The sequence below is a fragment of the Silurus meridionalis genome, chromosome 1, assembly GCF_014805685.1.
Source record: "Silurus meridionalis isolate SWU-2019-XX chromosome 1, ASM1480568v1, whole genome shotgun sequence".
Classification (NCBI taxonomy): domain Eukaryota; kingdom Metazoa; phylum Chordata; class Actinopteri; order Siluriformes; family Siluridae; genus Silurus; species Silurus meridionalis.
In genome coordinates, this window is record NC_060884.1 from 11437029 (window position 1) to 11455627 (window position 18599).

Consider the following 18599-nt stretch of genomic DNA (forward strand, 5'->3'; position numbering starts at 1 on the left):
GCATAATTACCTTTTTGAATTTTTGGTGACTTTTTTTTTACTTGTCATTACTTGTCATTTACTAACAGAAATGTATCTGTATTTCTGGTTCAGCCTATGCAGGACTTTAAGGTCTTTTTAATTGATTTTTAGTCTAGGGTTGTATAGTCTGTGCCTTGTAAAGTAGTTGACCTTAATATTGGTCTTTTCCAAGAGCAACTAGACAACTGTGATCAAAAATTTTAAATATCGAAATTATGGACAGGAGAAGCAGACCGTAAAAAAAAAAAAATCGAATTTCTTATTTTTACGGCATTTGGCAGATACCCTTATCCAGAGCAACTTACATGTACCACATTCATACAACCGAGCAAATATGGGGTTAAGGGCCTTGCTCAGGGGCCAGGACGTGGCAACTTGGGATATGAACTCATGACCTTTGGAGCGGAAGTCATGAAGCTTGTTATATAACAAAAGTAAGCAGATGTAGATAAGAAGAGGAGACTAATACAGTATTTCAAATTAACAAGTAATCTAATAATATAGTATATTGCCAATGTACTTTGACATAAATCATGCTTATCGCAATAATCACTGCAAATTTCTCTTAAAATAGCAATGGCTTCCACCCTCATCATTTTTTTTTCTTATAGTAGTTTACTTAATTCAGTACATGCTATATGTCCTTATTTATAAATATGGCTTCTCTAAAAAAGAGTTCTACTTGAACACTGTACTGATCAGTACATATTTTAAGGGTCTGCATTAAGACATAAAAAGTTTTAAGGTTTCAAACTTTAGAAGTACATTGCAGAAGTACAGAGACATAAATAATGTTAAGAAGAGGTGAAAAATAATCTGCTGATGAGTGTAACTTTACAGGCTATGACATACATCTATTCAACATTTATATAGTGTGCAGTTAACTTATATAGTGAAATTTACAGACAATTTTATATAGGCAGAAGATTCTAAATCAAAGTCATTAACTTGGGATATCATGCACAATGTAGGCAATTTTATCACACATTTATTTTTCTATTTTGAGTTTGAATTAATAAACTAATGCCTACAGTTTCATCAGATAATGTTAAGCAAAAGTATAGTTCATATTTTAAATTATATAAAATCAGGTCTTCAAAACTTTTCCAATTAAGATTCTGTCTGTTTATGTACAAAATAATCCCACTGAGCGGCAGCCTGAAAACATGATCTTCAGCACTGCATATGGTGCTTATATCAAACTGTCAGATGGTGGTACTGTACTTAATACGGTTCATCACTCAAGCTGATATTACGCAAGAGAAATGGTCCAAGGTCGGCATCCTGCGTAACTGAGGAGTGCTTCTGTTTGCACCTCCTACACAATAATCAGAGTGGCCTTTAAGTCCATAATTACATATTAATACCAATGTTCATGTATTTCTAAATTCCCTTAACATAAAATTCTAAATATACAGCCATTAGAGAATAAACTGATACTCAAAAAAAAATGTCTGTAAGAATTAATGTGATAATAGACACCTAGATATCTCATATTCAAATTGTTTTTGCTATCTCAGAAGAAATCATTATACACAGAATTTCATGTTGTAAAGCACACTCCTTAAGCACACACAGAGACAGAGAGAAAGAGAGAGAGAAGAGAGAGTGAAGCTGATGTGACAGTCAAACCCAGCATCTCATTTACTCCCGATTTGCAAACATATAATGAGTGCCGCTACCACTCAGCCTTAATACACTTACAGATAACAGACTCACTTAGCATGTTCTACATTTCCCTCCCACATTTCCAGAAGTCAATCTTTCTTTGTGTAAAAGGAAATATGTGACAATTCAATCTTGCTGTAATCATTGTGAGTCTCAGAACTATTGAGATCTGAGTGATGGCTCCAATTGTTTGACTGTCTTTAACCCTTATCTTCTGTCCTCTAGTTCCCAGTGGATATACTATTTACTGCAATTATAGAATTTTAGTTGTATATAGTTGTAGTCAAGTTTAGTAATATATAGACACAAATACCTTTATATTGATATTAAAGGAAACAGAAACCCAATAGCCCTTGCAAATGCTTGTAGGTCCTGAGTGTAGCACACTTTCTGGAATTTACAGGTACAAGAACACAAATTATTATCCTTCCATTTCCTTACTCCCAGGTCAACTGATCTGAACATCTGTATTATACAGCATATGTGTTTTGTTTCTATATATGTTATAAAATAAAACCTCAACCAGGCAAAATATATTTTTCAATTAATAGCAATTAAAAATGAATGACTGTTTTCATTCATTTGTTTCTATCTATCTATCTATCTATCTATCTATCTATCTATCTATCTATCTATCTATCTATCTATCTATCTATCTATCTATCTATCTATCTATCTATCTATCTATCTATCTATCTATCACAGTGCCTGATACAGCTCCCACTGATGTAGGGGGTGGGGGAGGCACCAAGTCAGAACTAGTGATAACATGGGAGGTAAGTCGTTTATCAGATTTTACTGTCTCCCCCCTTCAATGGCTAGACTATGGCTTCTTGCTTAATTGTGTGGAATTGAATGGAGCCATTTTTATGAGCTCTGCTGCTCTCCAAAACCCTCCTCTCTCTGGGCAGGTTTTTCAGCTTCATTTCCTCCACCCCAAATGGGATTCAGCTAAAGGGCCAGAAGGTTCCTTTGAAGTTTCTGTCTCCCATAAATGGTTGTCAATGTGCTGAAATCCAGATACAGAGGGGATGAGCTTTGGGGGTGGAAAAGTCCTCTATTTCATTACCGAAGGGCATCCTGGAAAGTTGTTATAATGCATTGCCTGAGGGCAGCCTCTAAAGAGTCCTGTTACACATGCGGAATTAAATGCATAAAACTTTAATGTGTAAAACATTTAAATCTCAATTTAAACCATGCTGGTGTAGGAAACTGTCAATTAGGTATGTTCAGCAAGGTAAGGCTATATGGTACAGTTGACGATTTCTATTCTGTAAAATATTCACATTTTTACATTAATTTCTAAAGCCACAAGATGTACAAATTTCACTGAAAATATCAAATTATATTTTAAACTTAGAAAATTCTTTTTTTACTGTTCTGAGCACCATTGCAATTAATTAAGCAGTTTTTACTTCGCCCTACAGTGGCAAGACTTTTGCTGTTATAATAACCTCCAATCTTCTGGGTAGATGTTCCACTAGATTTTTTTGAGCTAGCAGAGAACTGTGCTCATTCAGCCACAAGGGCATTAGTAAAGTCAGGTACTTATGTAGGGTGAAAAGGCCTGGGGTGCAGTCATCATTCCAATGTCGTAAAGAAGAGTGAGCCAGAACTCACCCACAATGATGTGAGAGACTGACAAAGTCATACAGAAAACGATTACTTCAAGTTACTGCTGCTAAAGGTGGTTCTGCAAGCTACTGAATAATAAAGGTTACTTAGTGTTCATACCTTTTTTGTACCATTTTGGCTTGATTTTTATAAAAATATATAATAAATATATAACTTATATATAAGTTCATCTGAGGGTGTATTTATCTAAACCTGATAAGAAGCAGTTGATTTTTATTGTCCTGATATGTAAAGCCATAGAATTTAAAGAGGGTGTACTTTTTTATGTAGACAGACAGACAGACAGACAGACAGACAGACAGACAGACAGACAGACAGACAGACAGATAGATAGATAGATAGATAGATAGATAGATAGATAGATAGATAGATAGATAGATAGATAGATAGATAGATAGAAAATGTGTTAGAATTGATTCATGTTCTACTGAAGTGTGGGGCAGCTGGCGTGTTGCTCTCGATGTGTTTTAATATCACTACAGTCTTATGTTCCACCCCCAGCCAGTCCCTGAAGAGCTACAGAATGGAGAAGGCTTTGGTTACATCATCGCCTTTCGACCAATGGGCACAGTGACCTGGACCCGAGCAGTGATATCATCTCCTGTTGTCTCACGATATGTTTTCCGCAACGACACACTACCACCTTTCTCACCTTTTGACGTCAAGGTGGGCGCTTTCAATAACCGTGGGGAAGGACCTTTCAGCTCCATTGTCACTGTGTTTTCAGCAGAAGAAGGTTAGTATACTTCCTCTACATATACACACTGCTATTTATTAATGAAGAGTATCGCTTATTCAGCTTATTTTAAATATCTAATTGAAGTAATTGATAATAACTGGATATTGGATGTTTGATGCAATCTTAAAGGCATTTCAGCAAGCACTTTTTTTTAAAAACATCACAAGTTCTGGCTGCTTGAATTACTACTTCTAGACACGCCACCGGTGCCTACACTCCAAAACACACCCACCGTCCGCTCTGTGCCTCACACACAGGCATGACCTTGAATAGTAATGATGAACTAAGTTGATTTAGACAGCTCTTCCCTACACATACACTCCTGCAGCAAGGGCGTCAACCTGATATTAGTTATTACGGCAATAGATTACGGCAAATCCTGCCCGACATTTACGGGCCTGTCTGTGAGCTACAGTGTTAATTGAATTTGCCCAGCAGATTGTCTTCCTCCCTGCCAGTCACAGATCCCATTAAAATGAAGTGGGGGTTCTCTCAGGTGTGTCTAGGGGGTTTATTCTCAGCCGTTAATACAATTCTGCGTGTGAAGTTGCCGAATAAGAGAACAAAAACCTTTCTGGTCTTTCCGCTTCATTTGCAGTGCCGAGCATAGCACCTGAGAGAGTTGTGGCGAGAAGCCTCTCCGCCTCCAACATCGAAGTCAGCTGGGAACCCATACATTCGAGTCCTGAGAGAGTGCTTGGCTATGAGGTACAAAGCTTCCGATCTGAAGTCTTAATAGTCTAACTTGGCAAGTTTAGCATTTTTGTTAGAGTAGTACAAAAATAAAATATTTTTTTTTAAAGAAAATATTTACCATCTTTAAAGGTTGCAGAATTGTCACGATTCAATATATTGTCTTAACAAATAGTTAATTAGCTAGTCCAAAGTGCTCCCCCATATGTTTAACCGTGTGTGTGTGTGTGTGTGTGTGTGTGTGTGTTGGTGTGATGTCCTGAAATAGACTGGTATCCTGTTAAAGAAGTTATCCAGTCTTGTTAAATGTGTTCCCTGGATATACTTTAGATTCACCAGAACCCTGACCAGTATAATTTGATTACTAATTATATACTGGTTTTACACTCCATGAACTTTGGCTCAATTTGAATAACACAAGCAAAATTTGCACATCATAAAATAACTATTAGTTGTTGAGAGTGATTGTCTTAGAATGCATAATGTGGGCTCAGTGGCTAATTGAGATTGTTGCCAAAATCTCTATTACTAAAAGCCACCAGTAGGAGGACGTGTCAAATTGTCACAAAATTTAGGGTATAGTAGCACATCGAAATACAGTGGCAACAATAGGAAAATATAAACCAAGCATGCTTATGGGCAGGAGACTATCTTATTGCCTCAAGTTTAGTGTGAAGAATGCCTCTGTTTAAATGACCGCATTTTTTACCTGACCCCGAATCGTCTGATTGATGATGGAAGCGAAACGGGGTGACGTTCTTTAATTGCAGACCTCTCGTTGAAAGATATTCATCATTGAACCTGACACACAGAGTAAACACACAGACTGTTATATAATTTTGCCATTATTGTATTGTACATCATATTATACAAGTAATAATATTCTAAACGACTGTTGAAAGCACACATTGTAAAGCAAGCTTAAGAATGAATACATGAGTTGCATTGCAATAATATATTAAAAAAAGGGGATGACGTGGCAATTTTATATCCATTTTATGAATGACAACCAATTACTTCATCTATATGATCTATATGATGGTCAGAACTCTCCTTGTACAATATGTTGGGAGTCCTAGATTTTTTGATGTCCTAAATTATTACACATTTTATAATTTGCAACCAATAAGATTAGATTCAAACACCTCTATTATAATGATACAGCATTCTCTCTCTCTCTCTCTCTCTCTCTCTCTCTCTCTTTTTCTCACACACACACACATACACCCACACACACACACCCACAGATAACAAGCTCATCAAATGACCTACCACAATATTCATTCGCTTGTGATTTGTTGCACAGCATGGACACATGTAACAAAGAAAATCCTTAGCACGCTGTACTAGTCGAATGAAGTCTTTGATTTCAGCTAAGGAAAATCGAGGCACTGCTCCTATTACCGAGTGAGCTACATGTTGTATGTACATCATATGTAACTAAATTGCATACATACACTGTGTAAGCCCGATGAGAATGGAAATTGTCTATACTTCCAAACAAAACATATCTGCATATATTATTTCAAACTAGTTAGATTCCTCAACAATGAAGCCATTTAAATGAAATTGTCAAATGTCCCAGTGCTATCTTGGCTGTCTGCAAAGATTAAGTTCTGTAAGAAGCCAGCTTATCAAACTCAGCAGTCAATGCAGGCAGTCTGGCTAAAACATGCCTAAAACCTTACTGGCCAAGTGTGATTTCCTCACACATCGAATGTCAGATTTTGATCTCTCTTTTTTTGGATCTCTACATGCAATAGCAAATTAGTCATAAGCCTAATCGTTTCAGTTTGTGTCGGACTCCAGGATGTATCTGCATCTATCCGATCATTAGAACAGAGAATAGCACTTACGTAATCTAAACAATGGACAAGTTGTTAAATAATAGAAAATTGCAGCCAGCTGAACATATAACTGTGAATAAATAATGTTAGAATAAATAGTGATCAGCATGAAGGGATGACAATGAGGCTTGTGTACCAACTAATGGTTTTAAGTGATACAGACACTTATGCAGATACTGATAATGAAAGTGAGAACTAATTTCTTGTTACAATTCTTAAAATTTGGCAATACGTTTGTTTTTCCGTATGCAGATCTGAATACAAATGATGCAGTAGGCGGTATGTTTGTTTTCTGTATCCCATTTTTTCCAAATAATATGAAATCTGTTTTCGAAATGCCCATCTGAGATCATTTAGAGGCAACACAAAAGTGTAAAAATACTGTGTGAGCATTGTGTAATGACCACTAGAATAGTACAGAAAGGTTGCCTTTTTTATAAAATATAAGTTAAATATAATGTGACACAGGAACAGTTTCTTTCCCTAGGCAATCACCCTCATTACACAATTTACCATAATTATATTCCCTGCTTCATATCTCTAAGTACTTCATTCAGAACTGTCAGTCATCACATCATCCGTATATGTTACACACACTATTGCTGCTGTATATTCTACAAAAGTTATAAAGTAACTCTTTATCATACCTGCTGCACAATTATGGGTTATGTTTACACAATTCCATTCTTGCATACTGGTGCTATATGTAAATGCTAAATGTAAATGCCGCAAATGCTATATGTGTGTGTGTGTGTATGTATGTATGTATGTATATATATATATATATATATATATATATATATATATATATATATATATACACACACACACACACACACACACACACACACACACACACACACACATACACAGGCTGTCACACATGTAGGACGATCGCTCAGACAGTACATCCACACGTAATTTAATGGTCTCTCAATGAACAGTTCTTGGTGAGCTACAGCAGCAGTGATGTCTAATGGTGTGTGAATTTCTCTCCTGATAACATTCTTTAGAGTGATGATCCTTTCTTTATTATGTCTTCTCTACTGCTATCCTTTATTAGTTACAGTCCCAAACACCTAATGTACTGTTAAAGAACACTTATCTTTCTAATCTATTGATCAAAACTTTCTGGCAAGCATGTAGAAAAAAATGTAATTAAATCCATTTTTTATACAAAAATTGCGGTCACGTCACACATTGCTGTCATGTAATGTGCCCAAAGATCCTCAGTGAATAAAAAAGGTAAGCTCATTTAGGAAGGAAGTCCTTTGGGCAAATTTCATTATAGTGTAATTATTCATCGACTTAACTCTTTTGACATGTAAGATCTAAACACTGATAGAATATATGACCTGGGATTAATAATTGATTATTTCATTTCCTTGTAAAAATTATTATTCGGCTGTGCACGACTAAGTGTTGAGCGAAATTTCATTTCCTCTAGAAAATCAATGTAACACCCTTTCACCGGGAATCCACATTCCCTGCAGCTATTGATATGCTCTAATGTGTTTGTACAGCAGCGTACTGCAGGAAGGATGTCAATGGGAATTCGATTGATTATTGATTCTGATGTGATGGCTTAATAAAATTTCAATGATGCCACGTGAGCTTAGTGACCAGATATTGATTCAACTCAGCAAAATACAATAAGTACCGATCCTTTAACAGCCATTTGGACCAGTCACCGATTATAGATCTCAATAGAATGGCATAAAGTAAACCAGATGGGAAATCTGGATCAGTTTCAGTTTTGGCAGTGTCTTAATTACAAAGTTTTATTTAAAAAAAAGAAGAACAAAACATATTTATCTATGGAAAGTAATTTCATTCAGACTTAACTTTGAATCATCGTATATCACTTGTCTCTTGATTGCATTCAATCTCATATTTTTCATTGTTTATCTGCACTCTTTTTCTGTTGTGCCTAGGTGGTGTACTGGGAAGATGACACTAAGCCAGAAACAGTAGGCAAAGTGAGAATCAGCAACAACTCCACTGCGGTCAATGTTAGCGGTCTTCAGGGCAACACACTGTACTATTTAGCCGTGTGCGCCTTCAATACTGCAGGAAGCGGCCCACAGTCTCAGCCTGTTAATGCTACCACGAAGAAACCACGTGAGTATTCTACTAGGGTTACTTAGGCTTTGGTACCGGACACTTACGAGAACGGCTGTCTCTGTGAGCCTGCCTTAATAGTGACAGTAAGGGAGGAGTGATGAAATAGCAAAGGCTAAAAGAATCCCAATGCTAATGTGATTCTGTGTTGTTGCTCTTCCATTCATTCCTTTAGCTCCAGGCCAGCCACCACAAAATGTGGAATGGACTCTGATAGGCTCGCAGCTCACATTGCAGTGGGACCCAGTCATTGCTCTGGATACTGAGTCTGAGGTCACTGGATATGTGGTAGGTGTTGGGTCAATACGTCAGTTTTATGAAATTATATATCAAAAGAGAATTTGTGACAATTATCAATGTCAAAATCATCTTGACTTTGTATTAGCAACTAGAAGAGCTAAAGTGGCTTACGGAAATAAATATGCATACCCATTCAGGGATGTTTATTTTGGGAATGGAATGCCATGAGCAGCTCATCTGAATCTATGTTAATGTTTACTCAGAATCTAAAACAGCTCAAAGAGAAACCAAACATTGTCGTAACTCAGCCTGCTATATACAGCCTCTACAGACATGGATTTCTTACTTAGCATGACATAAGGCACATTGCTGCACTGCATTCGTGACATCTGCTAGCCTGATTTATTAAATGACTCTGTTGAGAAGCAAATCATTCGCAATGTCTACAGTCTTGTTTGCAATGTCTGTAGCTAGACGTGGGTGGAATTCTTTTCCCCTCAAAATCAGATGACACTTGGTTTTTGTGTAAGGAATCCTGAAGATGGGAAAATTAAAGGGTGTCAACTTTTCAAATGCAAGTTGGGAGCTCTACCTCAAAGTTGCTTTTGACAGTATTTGCAAACATCTCTCGTCCTCGGATTTTCTCTGACTACAGGCACACTTCAGATGCCAAACATGCAGTCTGACATACTTGATGCGTGTGTTTGAGAGATGGGGTGTATTGCTGTTTGTTTCCACTAGGTTTAAAATTCAGTTTTCATTAAGATGCTGCACCATATCTGAGGCTTTAATTTAAAATATAGGTTATGGCTAATGTTAGGTTTGTGTGTAGGCAAAACTTTAATTACCTGTAATAATAATCACATCATAATTAAGTAATCAATAATAAATATTTGCATGGCCTTGATCCTATTGATGTTTACCATTATATTATACAAAATAATTATATTACAGTTGTTTTTAAATCAGTACTTGCAGGCAATGTGTTGCTTTGATGAAAGCTTAAATATCAGACATGAATAAAATATTGTGTGACAGATAGATTTAAGCCCCTTTTTATGTCTGGGATTAAATTCTAACAGTGTCAGTGTAGCAGTCACATCATAATTTGTGACTTTGTAATAATTATAATTTAGAGTAATTTTGTGAATTAACCTTAAACAAAAGATGCATGTCATTGACAGTGGAAGACAGAAGGCAGTTTATCATTTACTTTTCTCTTGGTGAGAAACTGCTACTGTAAAAAAACATCATTATCATTATGGACCTTCATACATACAAATTCACGTTCAGCTGCAAATTAACTGCAAATGAAGAAAATATTATTTGCTGTTGAGTGATGCAACAGTGACATGTTATGTCATCAAGAGACTATACATTTGAATCCTTTTATAAAGCAGTGGCCAAAAAAGTATTAAGGTGACACTGGATGAATAGTTTTTACATTTGTCACAGCCATATGTGTCCAGCAGTCAAAGTGTCTTTGCTGTCAGGGAGGAAGGGATGCATACTCTGTCTCCCCTATCAATCACAACGGCACTAGGCAATCATGTGCGTCTGTGAGTTCATGCATGTGAAAGTGGGTGGATAGCTCTTTGACGTTGCATGAGCAGTATTTCAAAGTAGTTCCTGTCTTGAATCAAGCACATGGAATCCCTCACTCTCCATGTTTTTGGTAGCTGTCACATGATAGGAAAGGCCAGAAAATATTTTACCGTTGTTCAACCCTTGTGGTTGTTTTATGATTAAGAAAAACAAATTCTAGCAACACAATATAATTAGCTATGAGTTGGCATTAGGGCAGTAGATCAGAATTCCACATTTTGCCTGAGTATAAAAGATGAAGAGCAACATTGTTTGGCACTAGCAAAGCCGCTGTTTTCTTGAGAGAGCAAGGGCTTTACTTAAAAGCAATGCAACCTCTAGGTACCTTGCTTCATCAATCAAATTCAACTTTAAGTCTGTTTACAGCTGACCTTTTAAAGCTCAATCAGTGCGATAATCTGCTGTGTGTGATGTGGAGACAGCAGGTTTGCTCCAAGATGTCAGTGATGTTAATGAAAAGTGACAATGACAATTGTCCTTCAGCATCCTTTGTTTTGCAAAGAGATTTTTTTTTCAAAAACTAAATCCAAAAAAAAAAAAGATTGATGGTGCATGTTGATGCAATAGTACCTAACTATTCTTGAGGTGGGCAAAGCACACAGCATGTATAATTTGTAGGCACTCGTAGGCTTGCACTGTACACAAAGAATTTGTGCTATACTGTAAAATCTTTATGATGTATGCATTATTACTGAAAAACACAGCAATGTGTTCACTGGAGCATCCTTGTAGTTCATGGATCATATCAGAAGGCACTTCTCGCACTTCCAGATTCGGAAAATAATTAATTTGATTTATTTACATACTAAATAGATCACATTTAAAGGAGGTACAGAACTCCAGAAGAACTGATTAATGAATAAAAAGCTTTCTGTAGTTCTGGGACAGTATACTCATGAACCATCTCAGCTTCAGAGTTTTTTGCAGCCTTAAATAAATAACTTTTAATTGTAATTACCCTTTTTGGTCTGATCAAACTAAGGACATAGTTTGTTTGAAAAAGTTGTTGAGAAAAACAGTGTTAAGTCCCTGTAACTGTCTTAAAAATATGCAGTGGTATTTGATGTGCTGATGCAATTTTAGTGACCAGGAAGTCAGAGCAGGACATATAAAGTGGCTTTATATAATTTTTAGATAGCCGGTAGTGGTCAACATACCTCACAGCCCAAGCTAAACCATACTTGACAAATTCTAGAGAGCATTTGATTAGACAGAAACTCTGGGAAGAAAGAAAAGAAATGTGCTTTATACTTGTCACATGTACTTAACAGTCTTTCTTCACATATCCCAGCAAAGTTAGGAAACTGGGGTCAGTTTTACTTTTTTTTTTTTTTTTTACTGTTATTTTTTAGTCATTATTTACATTTTCACTGACACTTTTCACATTTCTCAGATGGTTCATTCATTCGGCCGCAACCAGTCGGCTTTTTTAATGCCACCTCATGCTGGATAATTTCATCATAATTCTTTCCTCTTGTTCACATTTATGACATTTCAATTCAGTAAGGTCTTGTTTTTCACTGCCTACAGGTAATGTACAGGCGCCACCGCAATAATGACATGTACACAATCATCACCAACAAAACCACAGTGGAGCTGACGCTTTCTCCCAATGACAACTATGTTGTTCAGATTAAGAGCCTGAGCGGAGGCGGCCTTGGAGAAGGAAGTGAGCCCATCCATATCCACCAACTTAGTAAGTCTTGTTTTTTTCTGACTACCCTCTACAGGTTCTTGAAGGCGTTTCAATCATCCAAGAAGCACAGAAATTATAAGCCACTTTCCTCTCCATCCATGGATAATAGACTTTTTCCGTCTTTTTCATACCACACTAGAGCTTCCGACCTTTTTAAAAATTCACGTTCTGACCACCATCCATCTCTGTCAGCCTCTCATTGTTCGTTGTTGACAGCCTAGCAAAGCATGTGGAACAGAGTGGTTTCTTTCTCCTTTGGTCAAATTAATTTTTTTTCTTTAGCTTCCTCCTTCACTGAGTCTTGTCATCATTCTGTTGGAAGCTATTAATAATCTAAAACTAGAAAACATGTATGACCTCTTTTTAAGTGATTTGACACCAACAATATTCTTTAATTGCTGCGATTTTTTTTGTGTTTTATCCTGTAAACATCTTTTGTCTTCTTTTTTTTTTAGGTATGGGAGCCCAAGGCTCTGGAATAGGAAGACTAAACACCCTCACACTCTCTCGTCTCCTTGTAACTGCACTAGTGGCCCTTAACGCCTCCTGAAGGTTTTCTTTTCTGAGCAGCATCCTTAACTGGCACCAGTCTCTCTCTCTCTCTCTCTCTCTCTCTCTCTCTCTCTCTCTCACACACACACACACACACACATACACACACACGTACTTCATGCTCTTAACCCGTCCCTTGTTATTGCCACCCATCTCTGTCTGGCTTAATAGGATTGCCCCATATATGCGTGTCACTGACACTGCAGGATATTGAAATGTCAAACAAATAATGAAAGGATTTGTCAAGATGGAAACGTCAGAATAACGCAAAAAAAATGTTATCACCACTGCTAGAATAGAGATTTAATTGTTATTCATGATCATATAAGAGATGACTGATTTGAGTTGGATCGTGCAAAAGTACTTTCCATCGTCTCTCTCTTTCTCTCTCATTCCTGTTTTTGCTTTTAATGTTAACCTCCTCCACATTTTGGTTCTTGAAAGCAATCAATGCCTTAAGGCCATATGCATACCAAAGTGAACAAGAAAATAGATCAGTGAGTTTTGTTTCAGCCTCTAATCTAATACATACGTAGTTTTCATGCATCAGGGTCATCTGTGCTTATATTCTGCTAGACCCATTTTCATTGTTCTCTCATTATTGTTATTTCTTTTCTCTGTGAGACTTTTAATTTCTTTCAAAAATATAATTAATTAATCTGATTACTTTCAAAGGCAGAATATTTTCCCTTTATTTTACTATATCTATTATATATATTTTAAAAAATTATATATTTAGTTCCACGCCCCTATTGCAATTGCAGGTATTTGTGATATAATGAATTCAAGATAAATCATGTTAGAGCTTTTGTCTACTTGATGTGTGAAATAAAAAAATGAAATGTAAACTTGTACAAAATGTATAAAAAATTACAAATTATTTTAGGGAAATATTTTTGAAGAAATGATAAAAAAAAAGGTACAAGAACCTGCTTGCATAAGTGTGCACACCTTTGTATAACTGCGTCTTCTTCTGCCTGTCTTTAGAATGTACCAATTACATTCAACTTCATGTTCAAACATTATCATGCAGCTCAAACAATTAATTTTATCTGATTAACCCCATATATTTTAGGACTTCCCTCATATTTTACAGTTTGATGGATCCATTCAGTGGTGTGTATACTTATACAACTAAGATTTTTTATTTTCTTTTTTCCCTTAAAAGCTTCAGATTCTTTTCTTTTTTTGCATTATGACACAAATCCCTGCAATTTTTCAGAGGTATGTGGAATGTTAATATACAGTGTGGTCCCGGTCTTTCTGTAAAACTCTCAGTAGACTCTTCTTCTAAGCATTGAATTATCAACGTTAAACTGTAGAAAGAACTGCAGCTGTACCTGAGCGACACCTAAAAAAAATCCCTGTAGAAAAAAAAGTAACGATAGAAGTCACCTTAAACCTTATACCTGGTTTTACGCTTTCTTTTTATGTTGCTATTTGTGTAAAATGGAAAGCAAGGTTAGAAAGCAAGCATATTATCTTTTAAAGATCCTTTTTTTTCTATCCAACATCCCCCACATTCCCATTACTCCATTGTGGAATGTTATTAGCGTTCTAAGAAATCTGCCAGTTCCTGAGCAAGAGAAACTGCTCCTCTAGCCCTTTGATGGGGTCTCGCATTTTGTTCTTTTCCTCGTGCTTGTTAAATAATGGATGGCTCATGTATTAGGCATTCTGCAGAGTTAAGGCAGGAATATGCGATATATACTTGGTAAGTGGCAATGTAGGCTTCACAAGCAATTTCCTCTCCAGCTTTAAAATGTGGAATGAGTCCTGCTACTGTATATCCACTATTATCCGACCTGGGATTCAAAAGTGGGTTAATGAAATTGGCATCCTATCGGTTCAGTTCAGTACGAGAGCATAGAATAAACCTAATGCCTTGATGAATGCCAACCCTATTAAATTTCCTGCAAGAAGGGACCCACCCGCACTATTTTTTGTTAGATCTATATTTGGTAAATCAGCTTGCAGCAAAGTTCAGGACTTACTAGCAAGGGGAAGACTTGGTGTGAATTGGATTGATGTTAAACATTTTATAGCTCTGAAGGCATTTTTGATGGATGTCAGGGAGGTAAAAGCCACATGAAGGCAGGGATGGAGCAAAAAGCCTACGCATAGATTTGCCTCATATTCTGTGGTCGTCTGAAGGTGAAAGCACACGTCTCTGCCCAAACGATTATTCCGAATTCATAAGCTTAGTACTCTGCCATTAATACATTCATATAGAGTGGAATAAGTGCCAAAGTAGGAAACGATTAGTGCAGAAATATGTGGGTGAGTTTTAACAGCCCTAATGATAGTTCTTTATGGATGTTGTTACTAAAAGAGGATTTGTTACCATTGAGTCATAAGTCAATAATTTAATAAGTGGGGTTGCATGGAGGTCAGCACAATGGTACACAATGGTACACAAGTGTCAATATTTTGAATATAGGCAAATACTAATAGATCTTGTTATGATATTATTATAAATCTAACTTATTTATGTTAACAAATATAAAAGCCTGTTTTTTCTATTCTTTTTTTCTCATTTTAAGTTTTACTCTTTAAGTCGAGTTTTACAAATTGTTGTTTAACTGACACTTTCTTTCTATAAAAAATTTCTTAAAAAAAAAAAAAAAAGCAGCCAATATAACTAGCTAATTTTATATTTAGAATTGTGCTGTGTATATAAATAGGTCTTATAATCTTAGATTTGGTTACATTTTAATCATATAATTGAAAGTGCTAGATACATTTTGACTATATTCAAGATATTTCCACTTGCTAATAGGATATTTTATTCAGGTAATCATTGCTGCCTCACAACTCCAGGTTCTCTGGTTCGATCTTGAGCTTGTGTTACTGTCAAAGTTTTACATATTCTCCCTGGGTTTGTTTGGTTAGTCCTTCAGGATCTTGTGTTTCCACCCACTTCTTAAAATATGCTATTATGATGTACTGGTAGCTAAAGTAGTAATGCTAAATCAGCCCCTACGAGTGAGTGAGTTGTGCAAATTAATGTGTTCTCCTACAACAGATTGGCTCTGAGTGTATTCCCACCTTGAACCTAGTGTTCCCAAGATATATGAAAATGTTAATGAAAATGTATGAATGAGTGAATGAATGTTTTAACAAATTAATGAATTATTGAATGAATGAATGAATGAATTAATAAGTGAATAAATATGTATTAACATGCTATGAGGCAAGTCCGTAGGTAGGAAGAGATAGTAAAGATTCCGTGAGCTTGAGGTGGTTATTGTAGAAAGATTCTTAAATTATCACCGATGTAAAATATTTAAACTTTTGTTAAGACAGACCATGCTCAATTCTTTATGCAGTGTAGGCATCATGATCATGTGTCTTTAACTTCTTAAAATCCCAGTAATTTTAAAATAATTCTTAGAAGTGGCTAGTTACCATAGTTCGGTAAAAGCAATATTTAATATGTACTTCTAACATTGACTCTGGCATAGGGGGCATGTGCCAATATTTCATCTTTACCACAATCATATTCGAGACAAGCTTTAGCTTTATCATAGATCATAACTTTATTAAAGCATAACCCACATTCTCTGTAACATTTATTCATTCTCACTAGTTTCTCTGTTTAGAGAAATGGAATATAGAGGTAATGACAATCACTGATGTCCATGATTAAAAAAAAAAAATCCTCGTGTTGAATATGTGGTAATCAGCACGTGTCTAGACTGTAGCTGATGAGCTTGAAAATGGTCCCATCAGTCGTATTCATTCGGTTTGAGAGGCATGTTGGCGATTTTTCCAGTGACTTTTATATTTGAAGTTGAGGCTGACCAGCTGTAAGAACCGTGCCTTGGCCAGACGCTTTTTTTGTGCCTGCTTCATTGCACCCGCCTTTGCTCTTTCTTAAAGTCCTGAGTAAGCACAACAAAGTGAACCAAGGTGATGAGGGAACCTTGGTTTTACTCAACACGAGCAGGCGTGGCACGGCCCATAGTGGTCTGTCGAAAACAAATTCAATCTGCAGAGCCTGTCTGCTCCCTTTCATGAAGGTCCAGGCCTCCGTGATTAGGCTACACTGGGCCACTCAATGAGATATTGATTTTTCTGCTCTGCTACTGAGGCTGTCACAACGCTGACAATTTGATTGACTGATGCCAGCTTTCCTGCCTCCTTTTCTCCTTTTCCGGGGTTTTGCAATGTCCTTGCATTCCTCCTGATCAACTGATCTTTAGATAACATAAATTTAGAAAGCAGAAAAAAAGGAGGCTTCTTAAAATGAACAGCAGATTCATTTGTTTCTTATTTAATTCTTTTCTATATATCTTCCTTTCATGTCTGTATTTCCAGTAGGAAATAATTTTATAGTAATTTTTATAAATGATACCCTTGTGTTATTGTTCTTTTCTTTTCTAAAATGTGCTGATAAAGATATAATTTTCCTTGGTGTAATTACTAGTTAGAATTTTGTGTAAATGAACATACTTTGAATACAGTATTTGCGTCTAGACACATCAATTCATAAAGAATCGTTGCTGTGATTTTTTTATTTTTATTTTTTTTATTTTTTAGATTCATTTTAGGATTGTGCAGTCTATTCAAAATAGTGTGAATCTATATGGAAGCATTTTATGGCCCTAAGTAAAACTTCAGATTTGTCAGTTCTAGTTAAATTGGAATCCTTGCAATCAGCATTCATTAAATGCTATTAGATTATTTATGAATAATCTTGACCAGTAATCCCCCCTCTTTGCTAAATGTAAATAGTAACAGTATATTTTTTAATTTTGTCATTAAAAATTATATAGTAATTTTTTTTTTTTTTTGACAACAGTTGGCCATGAAATTTAATACTGATGTATTGATTCATAATCTCTGTGAGATGATTTGATTATAATATGATATTTTCACATTGAAAAGTAACATTGTTTTGCCTTGTATACCTAAACTGTGCATGTGGGAAAATTGTTTGGTGCATATGTATTGAATTTTATAAACCTGTAACTTAATAAAAATATTAAAAGACAAGTGCCTATGAGTTATTTATTACTTTCTGTGACTTAGATAAGAAATAGAGGAAGAAAAGGAAGAAGAAGAAAAAGAAGTGCAAAGTCGTGGTATATGAGTCAGTGAAAATTGCCGCTAGACCACAATCTGACCCTTTCAGTAAGCGTAAATCTATAGTCTGCTGTGTGCATCAAGAGACAGCATGCAGTACAAAGTCCTAATCTAATGTGAGCTTTTGCTGTCCAATAAGTCTTTCAGAAGCTGAACACAAACGATTCACACATGAATGAAACAGCAAGACATTTTCTCTTTCCACAAGATGTAAGAAGATACCCATTTTTCAACAGAGGGTATTAAGCCACTTTAAATACTTCTTATCAAGAAATATTAGGGGGATGATAGGCTTGTTCATAATTTAATTATCAAGATGCACTTAGTAAGGGGAAAAAAGCAAATACATGTTAATTCTTTTGGTGTAGTCATTAATTTATTTAAATATGCCGATATGTAATGTTTCTTTATGGTGATTAGAATATGCAGCTGTAAAATAATGTAATTAAAGTGTAATGTTAATTACAGTCATTTAAACAATATAAACAATTGTAATGTTAATTGTAGTCATTTAAATAGATCAGAATTAATAAAATTAAATTAAATAAATCAAACAACTAGCATATAATAAATAATGCATGCTTATACTTACTAGTACTATGATTATCAGTTTAAGTTCCCCAGTCAGGGAACCAACCCCAGTCACTCTTAGTGCCGGTCCCAAGCCCGGATAAATGGGAAGGGTTGCAGTAGG

The 18599-nt window shown here is 35.8% G+C and overlaps 1 protein-coding gene across 1 annotated transcript in view; it reads left to right on the forward strand.

The window, feature by feature from the left end:
* The window catches only part of cntn3b (contactin 3b), an 80992-nt gene extending 63915 nt beyond the window's left edge, over positions 1-17077 (forward strand). Inside the window, 7 exon segments of the mRNA XM_046856155.1 lie at positions 2395-2465; positions 3826-4060; positions 4662-4771; positions 8538-8724; positions 8900-9012; positions 12100-12265; positions 12721-17077. Of these exon segments, the coding sequence (XP_046712111.1) occupies positions 2395-2465; positions 3826-4060; positions 4662-4771; positions 8538-8724; positions 8900-9012; positions 12100-12265; positions 12721-12815 (977 nt within the window). The 3' untranslated portion in view covers positions 12816-17077.
* Positions 17078-18599: the final 1522 nt, after the last annotated feature.